The 17,105-nt window shown below is 36.9% G+C and overlaps 1 protein-coding gene across 2 annotated transcripts in view; it reads right to left on the bottom strand.

Moving 5' to 3' along the window:
- Positions 1–3,410: 3,410 nt before the first annotated feature.
- The window catches only part of arhgap35a (Rho GTPase activating protein 35a), a 37,723-nt gene continuing 24,028 nt past the window's right edge, over positions 3,411–17,105 (bottom strand). For both annotated transcript variants that reach the window (XM_073817569.1, XM_073817568.1), the window contains exons 4-6: positions 12,773–12,904; positions 6,498–6,603; positions 3,411–6,407 (exon numbers count right to left, since the gene is read on the bottom strand). In XM_073817569.1, coding sequence (XP_073673670.1) covers positions 5,990–6,407; positions 6,498–6,603; positions 12,773–12,904 — 656 coding nt within the window. In that variant the 3' untranslated portion in view covers positions 3,411–5,989. The remainder of the gene's footprint in view (positions 6,408–6,497; positions 6,604–12,772; positions 12,905–17,105) is intronic.

Below are 17,105 nucleotides of genomic sequence, written 5' to 3' on the forward strand. Positions count from 1 at the left end.
TACAAAAACAAAATGTATTTTTTAAACGTGTTAAATTAGAACCAAACTACTGGTGCCACTGAAAGTTTTTGTAATATATATACATATATAGGAAAAAGTTATCTAGGGCTTGGGTGTTGCTAGCTGTATTTGACTGTTTTCAGCTGATAGTGCCAGTACCATTTACAGCAGCATTCATCAATTTGACCATCAAATGATCAATAACAGCATCCTTACTCCCAGCACTGCCATCAATCGAGGTATCAGAATCGAAACACCCACAGTGACCCGGACAATCGATGTGTAGTCTAAGGACAAACATGGGCCTAAGGAATCTGTCTTGTCCTGTTCTGGCATGAGAGAGCCTGGGGGTTAGTTGTCACACAATTTTACAACGCTAGATATTTCTCTGGGTCAGGTTAACACAACTGATTAATTACTGTTGGCCAAAACAATGTTGTGATATTTTTGTATGTATTGTTGCATACGTTGTTTTGTGTTTCAAATGAACATCTATTCGGTTGACTTATGGCTGAACATGTGACCCTGGACCACAAAATCCGAAAAAATAAGCTTTCCATTGATGTATGGTTTGTTAGGATAGGACATTATTTGACAAAATCTGGAATCTGAGGGTGCAAAAAAATCTAAATATTGAGATATTGAGAAAATGGCTTTTAAAGTTGTCTAAATTAAGTTCTAATGCACATTACTAATCAAAAATTAAGTTTTGATATATTTACGGTAGGACATTTACAAAAATATCTTCATGGAACATGATATTTACTTAATACCCTATGAATAAATCAATAATTTTGACCCATACAATGTATTTTTGTGCTACTGAAGTCTGGTTTTGTGGTCCAGGGTCACAATTAGAGTGGGACTTCATTGTATTCCCTACATATTGCAAAAATAGGATTATACTGAAATGAGAAAAATCACATTAAAACTTAAGACTGGAAATATGTTTTTGAATCTATTAGACAAAATGAAGCATTTGTGTAAATTGATTTTTCGACTCAGAACCTTATTGTTTTCCCTTAAAGAGTCATGAAACAATATTTTCTGTAGTACGTATAATGTAAGAAGTAGGATGATGGTTACAGGTGGATCTCGGGATGCTGGTGTATTGATATTGATAAGAGCTGCTCCACCTGTGGCGGTATGAATCGTTTGGAGTCGGACGCATCTGAATTCAAGACTCGAAAAGACACGGATGAGCAGCGATACGTGCCTCGACTGATCATAAGACGAACCGGACATACAGATTTACTTTCAGACTCTGAAACTTTCCGGAAAGCTGCAGGCGAAACTTTTGATATACCGAGACAAAAGATTCATGAAACAACAAATCTTACTTTGTGTAGCCTATAAATGAGCACATGCACCACATGCCATGCGGTCGTATAGATTAAGTGTTATTTACATTTAGGCTGGTCTACATAGCATGTGTGTTCATAGCATTTATTCTTTAAAAATGTAAAAGCTGGAACAATCATTTATGAACATGTATCTCTAATGAAAATAATTCATCAACGTTAACAGAGTCAGAGGTCCGATTGATTTATATGCAGAGAATGTTAAAGATCCAGTACTGAAAGTTCAACAAGCGAGACACCTAGTGGTCAGTTTTTGTCATTGCATGCAACTCCAATACGTACTCACGCACAAACTTATAACGTAGCAACAACAGCTCGAATTAATTAATTAATATAAATAATAAATAAGCCTCGCTTGTAATTATGGTAATCAAAAATATCAAAACACAACCCACTGAAGAAAACGCTTTGGCGTAGTGCACTTTGTCAACTACACTTAAAAATAAAGGTGCTTTAAAAGGTTCTTCGCAGCGATGCCATAGAAGCACCATTTTTGGTTCCTCAAAGAACCATTCAGTCAAAGGTTCTTTAAAGAACCATCTCTTTCTTACCTTTTTATAATCTGAAGAAGCTTATTTTGCCACAAAGAACCTTTTGTGAAACAGATGTTAAAGGTTCTTTATAGAACCATTTAAACAAAAAAGCACCTTTATTTTTAGAATACGGTATGCTTTTATATTGTATACTTTTGTACTTATAGTATTAGAGGCAACAATGTTTTTGTTGTGAGTCCTTATTGTTCAGATAAACTGAACTGACATGAACTTATCCTATGAGATATAGCTAGTTTAAAGAAACATTTCTATCCCCCATACAATTATGTGGCCTTGGTCTTGATTCCCAATGAGCAGTTATGACCCAGTATGGATGGTCATATGAACCAATATTGTTCTGAAATGCGATGTTGGAAAGAAACTAATAGTTAATATAAAGTATGGTTCTTTAACTAGGTTGTTTATATAGCATGTCAGACAGTGGCATGTGTGTATGACAAAACTATATTTAATCTAAAACTAAGAATTTTATTACACATAGCCTAGCTTTTTTTTTATTTTAATGCTGGTCCTCAAATGCACCAGCATTGTTTTGGACATAATTTTATAGAAAATAACATAGTAATATTAGTTTGCATTGTTGTATATTATATTTGTCTTATATAGAGAGAAAGAGAGATGGCAAAAAGGTAAATTTGGGGTCAGTAAGTTTATATACAGTTGAAGCCAAAAGTTTACACACACTTTGCAGAATGTGCAAAATGTTAATTATTTTACCAAAATAAGAGGGAATATACAAAATTCACGTTTTTTTTTTAATTTAGTACTGACCTGAATAAGATATTTCACATAAAATATGTTTACATATAGTCCACAATTGAAAATAATAGTTGAATTTATAAAAACGACCCTGTTCAAAAGTTTACATACATTTGATTCTTAATACTGACAGTAGTTCATGAGTTCCTTGTTTGTCCTGAAAGGTTAAACTGCCCGCTGTTCTTCAGAAAAATCCTTCAGGTCCCACAAATTCTATTTTTTTTCAGCAGTTTTCTGTATTTGAACCCTTTCCAACAACGACTGTATGATTTTGAGATCAATCTTTAGACCCTGAGGACAACTGAGGGACCCATATCCAACTATTTCAAAAGGTTCAAATGCTCAGTGATGCTTCAGAAGGAAACACAATGTACTAAAAGCCTGGGGGTGAAAACTTTTGAAATTAAATGTGTAAATTTTTCTTATTTTGCCTAAACATAATTTTGCTGAATTTTCAGCATCATTACTCGTCTTCAGTGTCATGATGAGAAGTCATTCTTATATATTGGTTTGGTGCTCAAGAAACATTTTTTATATACACAGTATACAGAATTTCTTTGTAACAATGTAAGATTCATTATTTTCATATTTGACCAATTTAATGCGTCCTTGCGGAATAAAATTAATTTCTTAAAAATACTTTTAAATGATAGTCTGTATTACAAGTGAGCAAAAAGCACAGATGTAATGGAATTAATGCACATTCCACAACTACAAAATAAAGACAAGAGACGGATTTTACAAGATTGATTTATTAACTATAATACAGGTCACAGAAGGTCTTACTGTTTACACACCATTCCCATTGAGACTAATTACCAACTTCTTGGCAAAAAATGACATGTATTTTTGTTGATGTAACTTCATTTATTTCTGTATTTTTTCCATTCTATTTTTTTTGTTTCTTTGTTCATTTTTTCTTCCTTTTTTAATACTGAGAGTGGCAGACCCCTCTCCCTGACCTGGTCTTAAATCATGCACTACATCATTGTGGCCTTTACACCATTCACAAAAAAAAAAAAAAGACTGTTAAAAAATGCTTTGTCTCATTTTTTAATTATTAAAATAAAACATAAAAAGAACACCTTTTCTATCACCATTGACTACAGGGCAAAGTGTCAGACCCCCTAACGTACAAATAAACAACCATTCTGAATATAGTTTTGCTCCTTTCTCCTTTAACTTAACAGACAATCTGTCACCATTGTTGAACAAAAAAAAAGAAAGAAAGAAAATGAAACAAAATAAAGTGATGCAGCCAAATAGGATTGCTGAACCAACGTCACATTTTTAATACAGGTTTGTCATGTCGCTTTTTGTTGTCTTCCCCTGCCCTTTTTTATTACATGTTTTTTTTTTTTTTTTTTTAATTTTGCACAGTCTTTGGCTGTGAAGGACAGACAGCTCTGAAAGAATACGTTGAAAATACACAGAGAATGCAGCATTCATACACAAAGTACCAGGGGCGTATAGGCCACACAGCTCCCGATTTCCCAAATATACCATTACTCCTGCTCTCTGAGGGCAAAAGACGTAGTGTTTAAGCAAAAAAATTGGATAAAGAGTTGCAGCTCATCACAGCCAATCAGAAGTCAGAGTAGATGTTGATTGACATGTTAAAAGTGGGCGGGGCAGGTGTGGTTCACTGTGGTTAATAGGGAGAGATATGCACAAAAATGAATTGAAATCTAATTTGGGATACATTCATTAACCTCCATAAACGTGCTTGTTTCACAGTTTCACAAACCACTCTTTTGAGTTCAAATAAACACTAAAGTCTCAGAAAATGATCTGTTATCTAATCTGGAGTAAGTAAACTTACAAAATATAAGTGCTGGGGAATATTGGTATGAACTTGGAAGCTGAAAGGCAGCTGATTTCTCAATCAGGTGATTGTGAATGCATCCAGCATTTTCTAGAAAAACAAAAATGCAGCATTAGCCTGAAAACGAGCTGAGTTTCAAAATGCAATACCTCTGTTGTCCACTGGGTGATAGTGTTGCGCTCCAAGAGCTCGCAAAAGGAAACGTCTACTCCCAAGCTACCACATTAACTTTCCTATTTCCGTGCCCAGGTTTTCTTCCCCTAATCTTTCTTTAAAAAAAAACTTCTGGCATTTTATAAACAAAGTCATCCTTCTGAGGTCAACTCTGAAGTCTGATATTTAGTCAGTCCTGACAAAAAGCCACTAACTGCAAGCTCTGATAACGCACTGAACGCTTTATCTTTTCCGAATGCCATTTTTCCCCATCCAGCTATGCCACTATCTTCCCTCTCATCCTCCTCTAGGCTTCCACAGCTCACTAATTCAATGCCATCCGAATAGGTACAAGTAGACACAGCGTCTCCTCAAGTGCAAACTTCTATCACCCTCCAGAACTGCGAGGTAACTCTTGATTTAGTGCATACCTCTCCTCCAAACGCAGGTGGACCACAACCTAACCCATCCCCTTAGAACTCAACACTCATTGGTCACCAATCATGTGCACAAAAAGTACTCCGCAGGATCTAGCATGAGCCAGATGGAAGGGGCTTCCTGCAAACGTGTAACAACCAAATCAACAGAGATAGCAGAAGATCCTCGTGGAGCTTAAAACCGAAGGTTGTGTGGTTGTGAGGACATTCTGCAATAAAAGAAGCATTAGTCTTCCAGCATATTCTGGAGGCTCATGTGACAGGGGATGAAGGTGAGGAAAAGACTTTAAATTCCATCCTTGCCTGCAAAACTAGATCCAGTTCGTCAAGTTCTAGTTTTGTTGTTTGATTTTTGTTAAGGTTACGAGCGAAACAGGATAAATAAAGGGGAGGAATATGCTTGTGTTGCTGTGTCCGACAAAAGCATTTCTTTTTCCTAATTTGATAATAACAGTGGTCGGAAGTTACAACTAAATTCTGGTGAGTATATAGGCCACCCTGTTGGCCCGCTTAACCTTATTTCTAAGAGGTTGCGTACAGTGTCACATGGGCCCATTTGTTCACGAATTCCCCAACACCCATTGGTCGCCAATTGACGAAGACAAAGTTGAACCAGCAAGAATGTGACATCTAAGTCACGTGGACCCATTAAAGATTTGGGTTTGGGGTTACCACACTTCACGAGCAGTTGTCTAAGGGCCGAGAACAGAGCGGCGCTGCAATTTATGGAGTAGCATGATGCAGAAAGAGGGCGATGAAGTGTGGTTGACGTAGCTCATGTACTCTTGACCTCGTTCCTCAACTGTGATAAGTCAGGCACGGCCGTGCAATCTCCTCGGAAGTTTCTTCCATTCAATTAATCTCTTTCAATGCTCCCACAGTTCCTCCTCGTCTACAGGTTCACAGCGTGTGTTGTTCCGTAGGGGTGTGATGGGGGTGGAGCGAAGGCAGGAGGCTCTGGATTGGGGATTGAGGAGTTGGGGGTGGAGAATGGGGTGGGGATTGTCGGGCAGGGCTGTAGGGCAGAGCTAATGGGGTGTAACAGGTGGAGTAGGCGGAGCTTGGTATAGATGAGCCAGAAGACAAGGTGGTGGTAGGTGAGGCGGGCTGTCCGGGCAAGCCGCTGGGTGTGTCGGCCAAGGGCTGATTGTAGAAGAAGAAAGCACACTGGTGGATAAAGGTCTCGATGATTGTCTGGTAGGTACGCGTGGCGGTCAGCGCATCCATGGTGGTAAAATCAGGCCGCATCAGTGTTGGCCAGAAACAGATGGACAAGTTCTCGCTGGTCATCAGGTTCAGCCGGCTGTTTTGGCTCACCCTGAGAGAAAGAGAGAAACAGTGAGAATGGAGAACATTTGCAGAGGCGAGTTTGATCGTGCGTTGCCCTAGGGATGCTTCTGATTCTCACTTGTTCAGGTGAGTGATGACGTATTTGAAGACGTCGTAGTTCTCTCGGGGGAACCTGCGGAGCACGTCCTTCATGGTGTGGAGGCGCTGCTCTCGATCATTGATTTCTGCAGGGGGCAGAGAGGGAACACAGGATGAGACACAAACACATTTATTTTCTTTACGCTTCACAGGTGTTCACTTGTCCCACAACACAAATAGTTTGAAGGCGACAAAGCACAGGAATCGGTCTTGACAATGGCTTCAACCTTCAAGACCAGTGTGCTTCTGTAATGTTATGGCCTCTCAAACATTGCGTCCTATTAGTTCTGTGAAGTGACAAAGGCACAAATCACATTATTACAGTGATAGTTCACCTAAAAATGAAAATTCTGTCAGTAATTACTCACCCCTGTGTTGTTCCAAACCCAAAAGAAACTTTGTTCATCTTCGGAACATAAATTAAGATTTTTGTTCAAATCTGAGAGCTTTCTGATCAGCAACGCAACTGATTCGTTCAAGGCCCAGAAAGGTAGTAAGGAAATTGTTAAAACAGTAGTTTTATAAAGCTACGAGAGAATTTTGTGTGCGCAAAAAAAGCAAAAAATAATGCCTTTATTCAACTACTTTTCTGTTCCGCGTCAGTTGACACGTGTTCACGTCATGGTACTCTTGTGAACATGCATTTAAAAAAATGACATAAAAGAGAAGAAATTGATGAATAAAGTTGTTATTTTTGTTTTCTTTGCACACTACATGTATTCTAGCATCATAACATTACAGTTGAACAACTGATGACGCATGGACTATTTTATCGATGTCCTAACTACCTTTCTGGCCTTGAATGTGATAGTTGCGTTGCTGTCTATGCAGGGTCAGAAAACTCTCGGATTTCATCAAAAATACCTTAATTTGTGTTCCAAAGATGAACGAAGGTCTTACAGGTTTGGTATGACATGAGGGTGAGTAATTAACGACAGGACTTTCATTTTTGGGTGAACTATTGCCAGCTTTATGTACCATAAACATACTATTAAACTGTGTCCCACATATACAATGTGGTCAGCCCTGTTACCATAATGATCCACTCTTTAAGTTAAATTTTTGGAAATAAAAATTTAGCAAATTCCTACGGCATGGTGGGAATACAAGTATACAATCACATTTAATGTTTTAATTTCAACAAAAATATATTTGACAGCATTCGTCAGGCTAAAACTTCAACCCTGTTACCCAAGTCCCAATAACAGGGTTGGATGTTGCAAATAATATAAGGGAAATAAAAATGTATCAAAATCGTAAATACTTCAAATCTACATTTGCCTGCAAACTTGCTAGTCCATGCCGAGTGACAGCTTAATTTTAACCAAAGATTTAATGAATGTTTATTATTTTTAAATTGGTGTAGTATTAACAGCTGCTAAATCATTACATCAAACACAACATTTGGATACAATTTTAGACTGTATTTTAGTTTTAAACTCTCACAAATTTTGTAATAGGGAAACAGGGTGGAAACCTTAAATATAAATGTAAATTTAAAACCCTGCACAGCTTTTTACATTTTTATTTTCTAAGAGATGCATGTATTCTTTTGTATAGAGGATTAGAAGTGACACTTAAGATTAACAAATGAGTTATCTATTTCAATTATTTTAAAAAAGGATACAAGTCAGATTTTAAATGGACAAATTAGACGATAAGAAACTCCTTAATTCGTTGTTCAAATAAATTAATACAAATTAAATTGACAGTTTAATTAAATAAAAAAAAACAGCTAAATAAAGCAATACATTTAATTTAATTAGAATGAAATTATAAAACAATAAAAGTAAATAAAATCCTAGCCCTCCATAATTTAGCACCAGATTTGTGAGAAAAGCTGAATACTAATAAAGACTTTGACTGAATGTGTGTACAGAAATTGAATGACTCTAGTTGCTCCCGATGAATTGTGTGTGGGGACTCTTTCTTAAAACACAATCCATGTTTGGCTTTGGGACCTCAGATTGCTTGGAAGCAATGCTTGAGGAAGTAATTCAGGAATAATGAGTTGAATAGTTCTAATATGCACAAAGGAAGCAGCACACTCCACCTAAATCAATAAACAACAACTCTAGGGAGGAGTAACAGTGAAAAGGTGTATGTGTATGTGTGTGCGTGCATACTAGACTTCCCATCAGCCTCATCTGGGGTGACCGAGGGATTGTTCAATGAAGCACAGTGTGTCTCACACACACACAAACAGTACATGTACAGAAATAATTGTGTAGTGTGTGCAGTCACACACACATTCTTATACACACGCCCTGGGTGCAGCGAGCTTGATGGTTGCGGTGAGTCAGGACGGCTTACATCAGCCCTTAACGCTGTGAGCCTTGTGTCAGAACATGTGACCACTACGGCAGATGTGTTCCTCCCTAGTCACACACACACACACACACACACACACACACACACACACTCTCTGATGTCAGCGTTACACACATTCACGCACTGACATCAGCATTATGCATTGTGGCCCCAGATGCAGAATTACTGCAGTAACTAGAAGGAAAATGTGCAAAACCACCATAATGCCACATCGATGCTATATGTTTGCTAGCTAGGGTGATTTTTAGTGCATTTACAGTAGTTAGTTTCTGGAGTGTACTGGGTCTTGCCTAATGACCCACCCTCAAATTTTTTAACTCCAAGAGCAAAATAGCACAGACACTGAACAAGGCACGTTTGTGCATGACTTCAAACAGAGTATTAAAGAGCTACGCTTGGCTGTATGTTCATAAAAGCCCTAAATGACCCCCAACCCTAAATATGTTCTTTCAAAGCATTTGAAAAACAAACAATCGAGAGTTGAAAGAGTCAGTAATACAATAAAAAGAAGAAAATTACAAACAATTGGACAAATACAGTAGAAAAAAACTTAGGCTACTATAACTGCCTACTATAGAGAAATTTAAAGGATTAGTTCACTTCCAGAACAAGATAATGTACTCACCCCCTTGTCATCCAAGATGTTCATGTCTTTCTTTCTTCAGTCGTAAAGAAATTATGTTTTTTTGAGAACAACATTTCAGGATTTCTCTAATGGATATGTATGGTGCCCCCAAGTTTGAACTTCCAAAATACAGTTTAAACGCAGCTTTAAAGAGTTCTAAATGATCCCAGTCGAGGAAGAAGGGTCTTGTCTAGTGAAACGATCGGTTATTTTCTAAACAAATGGACAATTTCTATACTTTTTAACCTCAAATGCTCATCTTGTCTTGTTTTTGCGATGCGGATGCGTAGTCTGTGTGATCCGTGTCAATACAGTTAGGGTATGTCGAAAAACTCCCATCTCGTTTTCGTCTTCAAAATCGTTGTACATCGCCGTTTTACCTTTTTTTTGTAAAGGGCGTTTGATCTTCTTTGTATGTTCACTTTGTAAACACTGGGTCGGTACTTCTGCAGCGATGTAGGACGATTTTGAAGTTGGGGAAGAAAATGAGATAGCCCGGATCACACAGACTACGCATCTGCATCGCAGAGACGAGACAAGACAAGCATTTGAGGTTAAAAAGTATATATATATTTAATTAGTTTCGAAAATAACCGATCGTTTCGCTAGATAAGACCCTTCTTCCTCAGCTGGGATTGTTTAGATCCCTTTGAAGCTGCATTTAAACTGCATTTTGGAAGTTCAAACTTGGGAGCACCAATCATATCCACTATATGAAGTTAAATCCTGAAATGTTTTCCTCAAAAAACACAATTTCTTTATGACTAAAGAATGAAAGACATGAACAGACATCCACATCTTGGATGACAAGGGGGTGAGTACATTATCTGTAAATTTTTGTTCTGAAAGTGAACTGATCTTTTATTACAGTAATCAAACATAAAAAAAAATAAAACACTGCATTGTTGTCATTGTATGAATTGAATATACACAGATTCTTATTAAAATGACTGAAGTTATTCAGTAAAGTGCAGTAAATAATTCAATTTTTTCCTTGTTTGATTAATATTAAACGACAAAGACAGCAGCAGATTTATTAGGCTGCTGTCACTTTAAGACCAACTGCACAGATCTAATGGTGTGTGGCACACCAAAAGAGAAGTGAATATTTTCAACGTGTTATGACTTTAGATTACTCGTGGGACGTTTTTCATCACTCACGCAAATAAAACTCACCCTAACCCTAACCAATCAACAAAATGCACGAAACTAATAGTGCGCACACTAAAAGCAAGCAAATATTCGTAACATGTTATCACTCTAGATTTTTCGTGTCATTCTCGCAAATAAAGTAATCGTCTAATGCTCGTGTAATATTCAAATTGTGATTGAGGTGTACATTATGCATTCGAGGTAACTGCTGAAGAGCGCTGAACTTTCTTTTTTTCTACAGTTCTACTATTCAAACTTTTCTTTACTTAAACACAATTTACTTTTTCGTTAGCCTTAGGCTTAATTATTTCACTTTTTGGTGCGAAAATTTCAAAAAATGTAACTGCAAAAGTAATTTAACTTCCCATAAAAAGTAACCAAGTAACATAATTAGTTACTTTTTTAGGGAGTAACGCAAATATTGTAATGCATTACTTTTAAAAGTAACTTTCCCCAACACTGATGACAACTCACCAAAATGGACATTTTCGCATATTTTTTTGTGTATTTGTCCATTTAGGTGTATGGCCGAAGCCCAAAGTAGCCTATACTTGTTCGTATTTTGCTCGGCCTTGAATCACGTGCACAGAAAGCCACCTGGGGAAGTCTCTTTCGTAGCTCAATACGCAATACACAACTCTCCTTCCAAAGGGAGACTGGATATAGTTTTCATAGCCAAAATCAAAAACAAAACTAAAATTCTATAACTAATCTCTGAGAGAAAGAGGGTCCCCTGGGGGCCCTACGCAACTTGCATACTTCACGTATACTGTAGGGCGGACTGGCGCTAGCATGGTGTATTTAAAATCTACCCAGACAGTGTTGATTTTAAGTCTGAATATGCAAATATCTAATGATTCAGAATAAACCACCACCGCCACTGCCAATCAGAAAATGCATTAATCTAAATATCCCGTCGAGACGTCTAATAGATGGCAGATCAACAAAGCAAAGGCATATTCAGGTCTTAAAGCAGTGCAGGTGCTTCCTGCGCTTTCAGAGACTAAAACAGAACAAGCCTGCTGGGCTGTTGCCATGGCGTCCAGTGACAGACGGACCGGAGCAAAGCCCCGCCCACCACCTGCAGAGAGTGACACGGCAGTCAGGTGATCTGCCGTCTGTCCTTTCCCTGCATTACCCCTTCCTTCTTACTCTTATTGGGCTTCAGTAATGTTCTCGCTTTAAGTGTTTAGTTAAAAGACATCACTGTTATTGTTTCTTATATTTAAGGTTAGGAGTTTGTACAAGTGCATGACCCTAAACATTAAAGGCCTAGTTCATCTGAATGACTTACTTTCTTCTATAGAACATGAAAGAAGATATTTGGACAAATGTTGGTAAACAAAATCACTTGCTTACCATATGAACTAAAACACTGACATTTTTCAAAATATCTTCTGTGTTTCACAAAAGAAACAAACCCAAACACGTCTGGAATGAGATGAAGGTGAGTAAATAATGACAAGTTTAATTTCTGAGTAAATGATCCCTTTAATCTTTGCCGCGTAACTTTTCCCGCACATCAAACGCCACTCATAACACATTAGCAACCGAACGGCAACGCCTAGACAAACACTTATAGCATACTGAATAATTTAACCAATCAAAGCTCCTCTTTTGTGCTTTACTACACCAGGTTTGGGTGTTACGCTTTATTTTTCTGCTGAATCAGGCCTGCTGTTGTGAAACTATTTAAAGCATGGTAGGACTTGAGAGGGCTTGTTTATTGAGAAACAGTCTGGAGTGAAGGACTAACGGCAATCTTAGGCTTAAGTCTCATCGCTTGTGTGTTGCTGGCTTGGAGCGATGCCCAGAGTAGACAATGCTGAACTTCACACTGAGATAGAGAGTGTGTGTATTAAAGAACGGGGAGAGAAGTCTATAATACCGCAACAGGAAAACGCACTGCAGAAACTCAATCCATTTCTACTCGCTGGCTTATCCCTTGTTTTTCTTGTTCTCCCTCTCTACACACAGGATGTCCAGCAGAGGAGCTCTCCAGAGCACACCAACCTCAGAGGACTACAACCAAGCACACTGCTTTCTGACAGTAAACATCTGGCTGTGGAAAATCTTCCCTCTACATCAGTGTTGTTATTGATTGTGAGAGTCTACATTCATCTGTTCGCTCTCGTGTTAATACTCACTGAAGGCCTCCACCAGCTCCGTCTGCATGTTGTAGGGTACCAGAGGATCGGGCAGCTCTGAGAAGAAGCTCTTCATTGCTCCAGCCACCGTGTTCACTGACATGTCCTTTTCGATCAGGTCAATGTTAGGGTCTGTAATGCACCAAAAGAGAGAGACTTTGGTTAGACTTTCAAATGGAAGTTTGTGAAACACTGCAACTTTCAAATTACCAACACATGCTCATGAAAATACGTGCCCCTATATATATTTCTGCTACATCTTTTTGCAGCAGTTTCACGATTAAATATTCAAAGAGTCGCACTAAAAACACACGTTCAATATGTGACCATGGCACGTTTTTACTACGCTGATAGAGGCACATATTGCTGTGTTTATTTTGCTGCTTGAGATACATATTGCAGCTGTTCAGAATTCAAATATCCAGGGAATGTCACTAAAGGTTAATGCTATATCTTGTTGGAAATATCACCTGCACCAAATCCAAACCTAAACCTAACCGACAGTGATACAAAAACGCATTTGTTGATGCAGCGTTGCTATTTTAACTTCCTTATGCGGATTTGAGCTGCTTTTGTCGAAAATTAGGCGTTATTAATCAAAACTCTGTACCTGTAAATAAGTCTTTGTGTGAAAAGGAAATGTTGTTGGAGTTTTACTGCCTCGAGTATTTATTTCAACTGGAAACTGCAGTGATTTGTACACAGTGTTGAGGAAAGTTACTTTTAAAAGTAATGCATTACAATATTGAGTTACTCCATAAAAAAGTAACTCATTACTTCACTTAGTTACTTGTTATGGAAAGTAATGCGTTACAATAATTTTGCGTTACTTTTTAAATCTGGCCAGGGCTTGCTTGTTTGTTTTTAATATAAAAAGTTCTATTTTTGGCAAATGTAAAAGCCTTTTCACACCAAAAGTCTGTACAGTAGACCGCAGACTCAACTCTTCAGCAATAAAAAATAAAAGGAAAACAAATGTTAGATTATCTTGAGCAATTTTTGCTTAGTATGGAAGAATTGGATCATCGAAGGTCGGCAGCAAAGACATCGGTTATTAAAATGGGATTAAATGCATAAAGGATATTTGTATTATTTAACATTTAATTATAGCAGGTTTGCGTAGAATTTCACTGCTTTTATTCATTTTGAGGAATACTGTATCTGTTTTTTTTTTTTTTTTGTGAGTGAGATGAATTAATGCATGTTCACATTTATTCTAGAACTAAAGTAACATCTTACTCACAATTTCTCTCAACATGGGGACAGGAGAGCTTTTAAATAAATAGGGGGAAAAAAGTAACTGGTGTTACTTATTTGAAAAAGTAACTTGGATATTTTCTTGTCAATTAAAAAGTAATGCGTTACTTTACTAGTTACTTGGAAAAAGTAATATTATTACGTAACTTGCATTACTTGTAATGTGTTACCCCCAACACTGTTCGTACATATAGGTACCTTAAGTCTCAGAAATGTATATAGGGGCATGTGTTTCCAATAAGCCTATGTTCTAAATTACAGTCTAAAAAGCACTATTAAAAAAAAAAAAAGGAAGTGCACCATAATCATTCTCAGGGTGGGACTGGATAAGTGTCCGTTACTTTTCAAATGGGTGTTTCCTTAACTTCAGGCAATTTTATGTGCTGTGGGTTGATTTTTATTAAAGCCAACAGATTTCAGTATGATCACATTATAATGATTGTACAAACTTTACCATGCATAAAAGGCATGTGAAAAGTATTTTTGTTAGTTACTTTTCACAAACATTTTATGTATAAATTTAGTTTTACCTTTGTTAAAAAAGTGTGTAAAAAAGTTAAAAAATAAAGAAATATAAAATTACGAGATTAAAGTTACATTTTAAGAATAAAGTCGAAATATTTTGAGAATAAAGTCAAAATGTTTTGAGAATAAAGTCGAATTTATGAGAATTAAATCGTCGCAATTAAAGTTATAACATTTAAGCAAACTACGAATGCAAATGGTCCAGATTGGGAGTCCACCGGAATTTATTCGAATACATGTGGTATTATTATCAAAAATCATACTTTTTTTATATGTTATACTCGCACGGACAGTATGCTTGGAAATAATATTTTGTGTCTTCGATTGCATTCATTAGGCCTATTTGTAGTGCGCCAGCCACTCAATTAATAGCAATAAGCTTTGTGCTTTTGGTACTTTCAATATAAAAAAAGTCTCAGCTTTTAAAATCTGTCTTTTATAGCGAAATACAAACAATGTGTCTTGCAATAATGTGTTTTTTACGCTCTTTAATGTGGTGGGATAGATCGCTGTATTCATGTGAATCATTTATCTTTTCGATTACAATGAGACATTCGTTTCATTACATTATACTGTTTTCTTTGTGAAAATTCCACCACCTACTCCACAAAAAACGTCTGTGTCCAATCTTTCATTTCTCACATATATTTAATTAAAAACAACAATAAAACCTTTTAAAGGTTGAAATGGACTCTATCTGAAGTATATAAGTGACTATTCACAAGTGGTTTTATACACAGTAGATGATTGGAAATAATATTGTGTTTTCCTATTTATTTCAAGTTTATAGCACAATATAAACGTAAAGGAACATCAGAAGCAATGAAAAATTCAGTATAGCATAATTTACCTAAACAAATGTCTCACTGTAATTTTAAAGATGACTGATTCACATGACGCTTAAACTGAGGCGAATACAGTGATCTGTCACGCCATATTAAAGAGCGTGAAAAACACAATATTGTAATAGAATTTTAGGCTAGCATATACTCTCGAAATATTAAAACCTTAATCTTGTAATCGTAGCAGTGTGCCTGTCGTAGGTGGCAGACCTTCAATCTAAAACTGAAAATAATTCATATTTGTAAAATGGATTAAGTTTAATCATTTAAACAAAAAGTGAAGTAAACAAACTTTTCAAGCTGAGTGGAGACAGGAACTAATTAGCATATTAATAGCCTGCGAATACTGCGTATATAAATGAGGTAAGTGTGCAGGTATATAGAAATTATTTTCACTGGAAAAAATGGGAAAAAAATGCTATTTTGATTATCTAGGATGAGTTTTAAGGTATATAAATAAAATTAGTGACTGCAGGGGGACTTCAATCAACCAGTTATTTCAATCAATCAAACAATAAATAATAATAATAAAAAAAGATAATAAAGTATTCCATAAATGTAACTTTGTCTGTTTAGAGTTTGAGATTAATATTAGAAATTAAGGTACATTTTTTTTTCCAAATTAAGCAAAAAATTATTAACATTACATGTTAGATGTTAATTTGGTCTTAGGAAGACAAAGCAGTAATTTCAAAATAATTCCATCACAAAATGCTATTGAACAATACATTAATTTGTCTTTTATCTTTTATGAAACTAATGGGATTGGAAAAATGTCTAACTGAAAAAAAGTCCACAGGCCAAAAGTGCCAATAACTGAAGAAACACTGCGACCTGCGCCATAATATTGAGTCACTCTGACTCTGAAATACATTATGAGATTTATGAACCGAAATGAAAAGCCAAAGAACTGGCACTGAGATGAATGGGAGGGCTAATGGACATAGTTCTCTAGATATTATAGAGGCACACTGATCTGAATTAACAATATCTGTTTCTTAAAATCAGAGATCATATGAACATTACTGAGAGCCAGCTTCTTTTTTATTCACACAAGGGGTCTTTCTGAAAGCGCAAGCCCTTTTTAATCAAACCTGCCACTTTTGCAGTCTGGATGCTTCTCTAATCTCTCATCTGATCCAGCAAAATCTAATTGGAGAATGTGTGCTTAGCGTGCAGGCGCGAAATTGGTGCATAGGAGAGGGTGAGAGGGTACGAAACGCAAACAAAACAAACGGCGATTAAAACCACAAAACAATTTTGATCTGCGGTTCTGCCAATGTGATTTAGTTAAAGCTAAAAAAAACACAAAGCACTCTACATTCGCATTACAATTTGAAAGTAATCTTTCAGTCCAGTATGTTAAATCCAGTTGACCCCAGATCAGTTACTCTAGCCGTCCTGATTCTATTTTATCAGAGATCGATAATGGCTGTGTAGCACCTGATTGTGAATCGTCTAACATTTCTCCACCTGCTCATGCTGGAGTTGGCCGGGATGCTGCTGAGCACATACCTGCGCAGTAATTTCCGCCGTAATTGTATTGTCACCTGGCTGTGCAGGGTTCTGATCGATCAGACACAAGCTTTCGCCTTCTATTAGCTCATGCCGATCCGAACCGGGCCCAAGCAGATCAGTGGAGCGTGCGCGCTCGCAGTTCATTACCCAAACCAATCTGCTGGTAATTAACTGACCTTCTCTTCCGGCGC

Source organism: Garra rufa, chromosome 14 (assembly GCF_049309525.1).
Source record: "Garra rufa chromosome 14, GarRuf1.0, whole genome shotgun sequence".
In the NCBI taxonomy this organism is placed as follows: domain Eukaryota; kingdom Metazoa; phylum Chordata; class Actinopteri; order Cypriniformes; family Cyprinidae; genus Garra; species Garra rufa.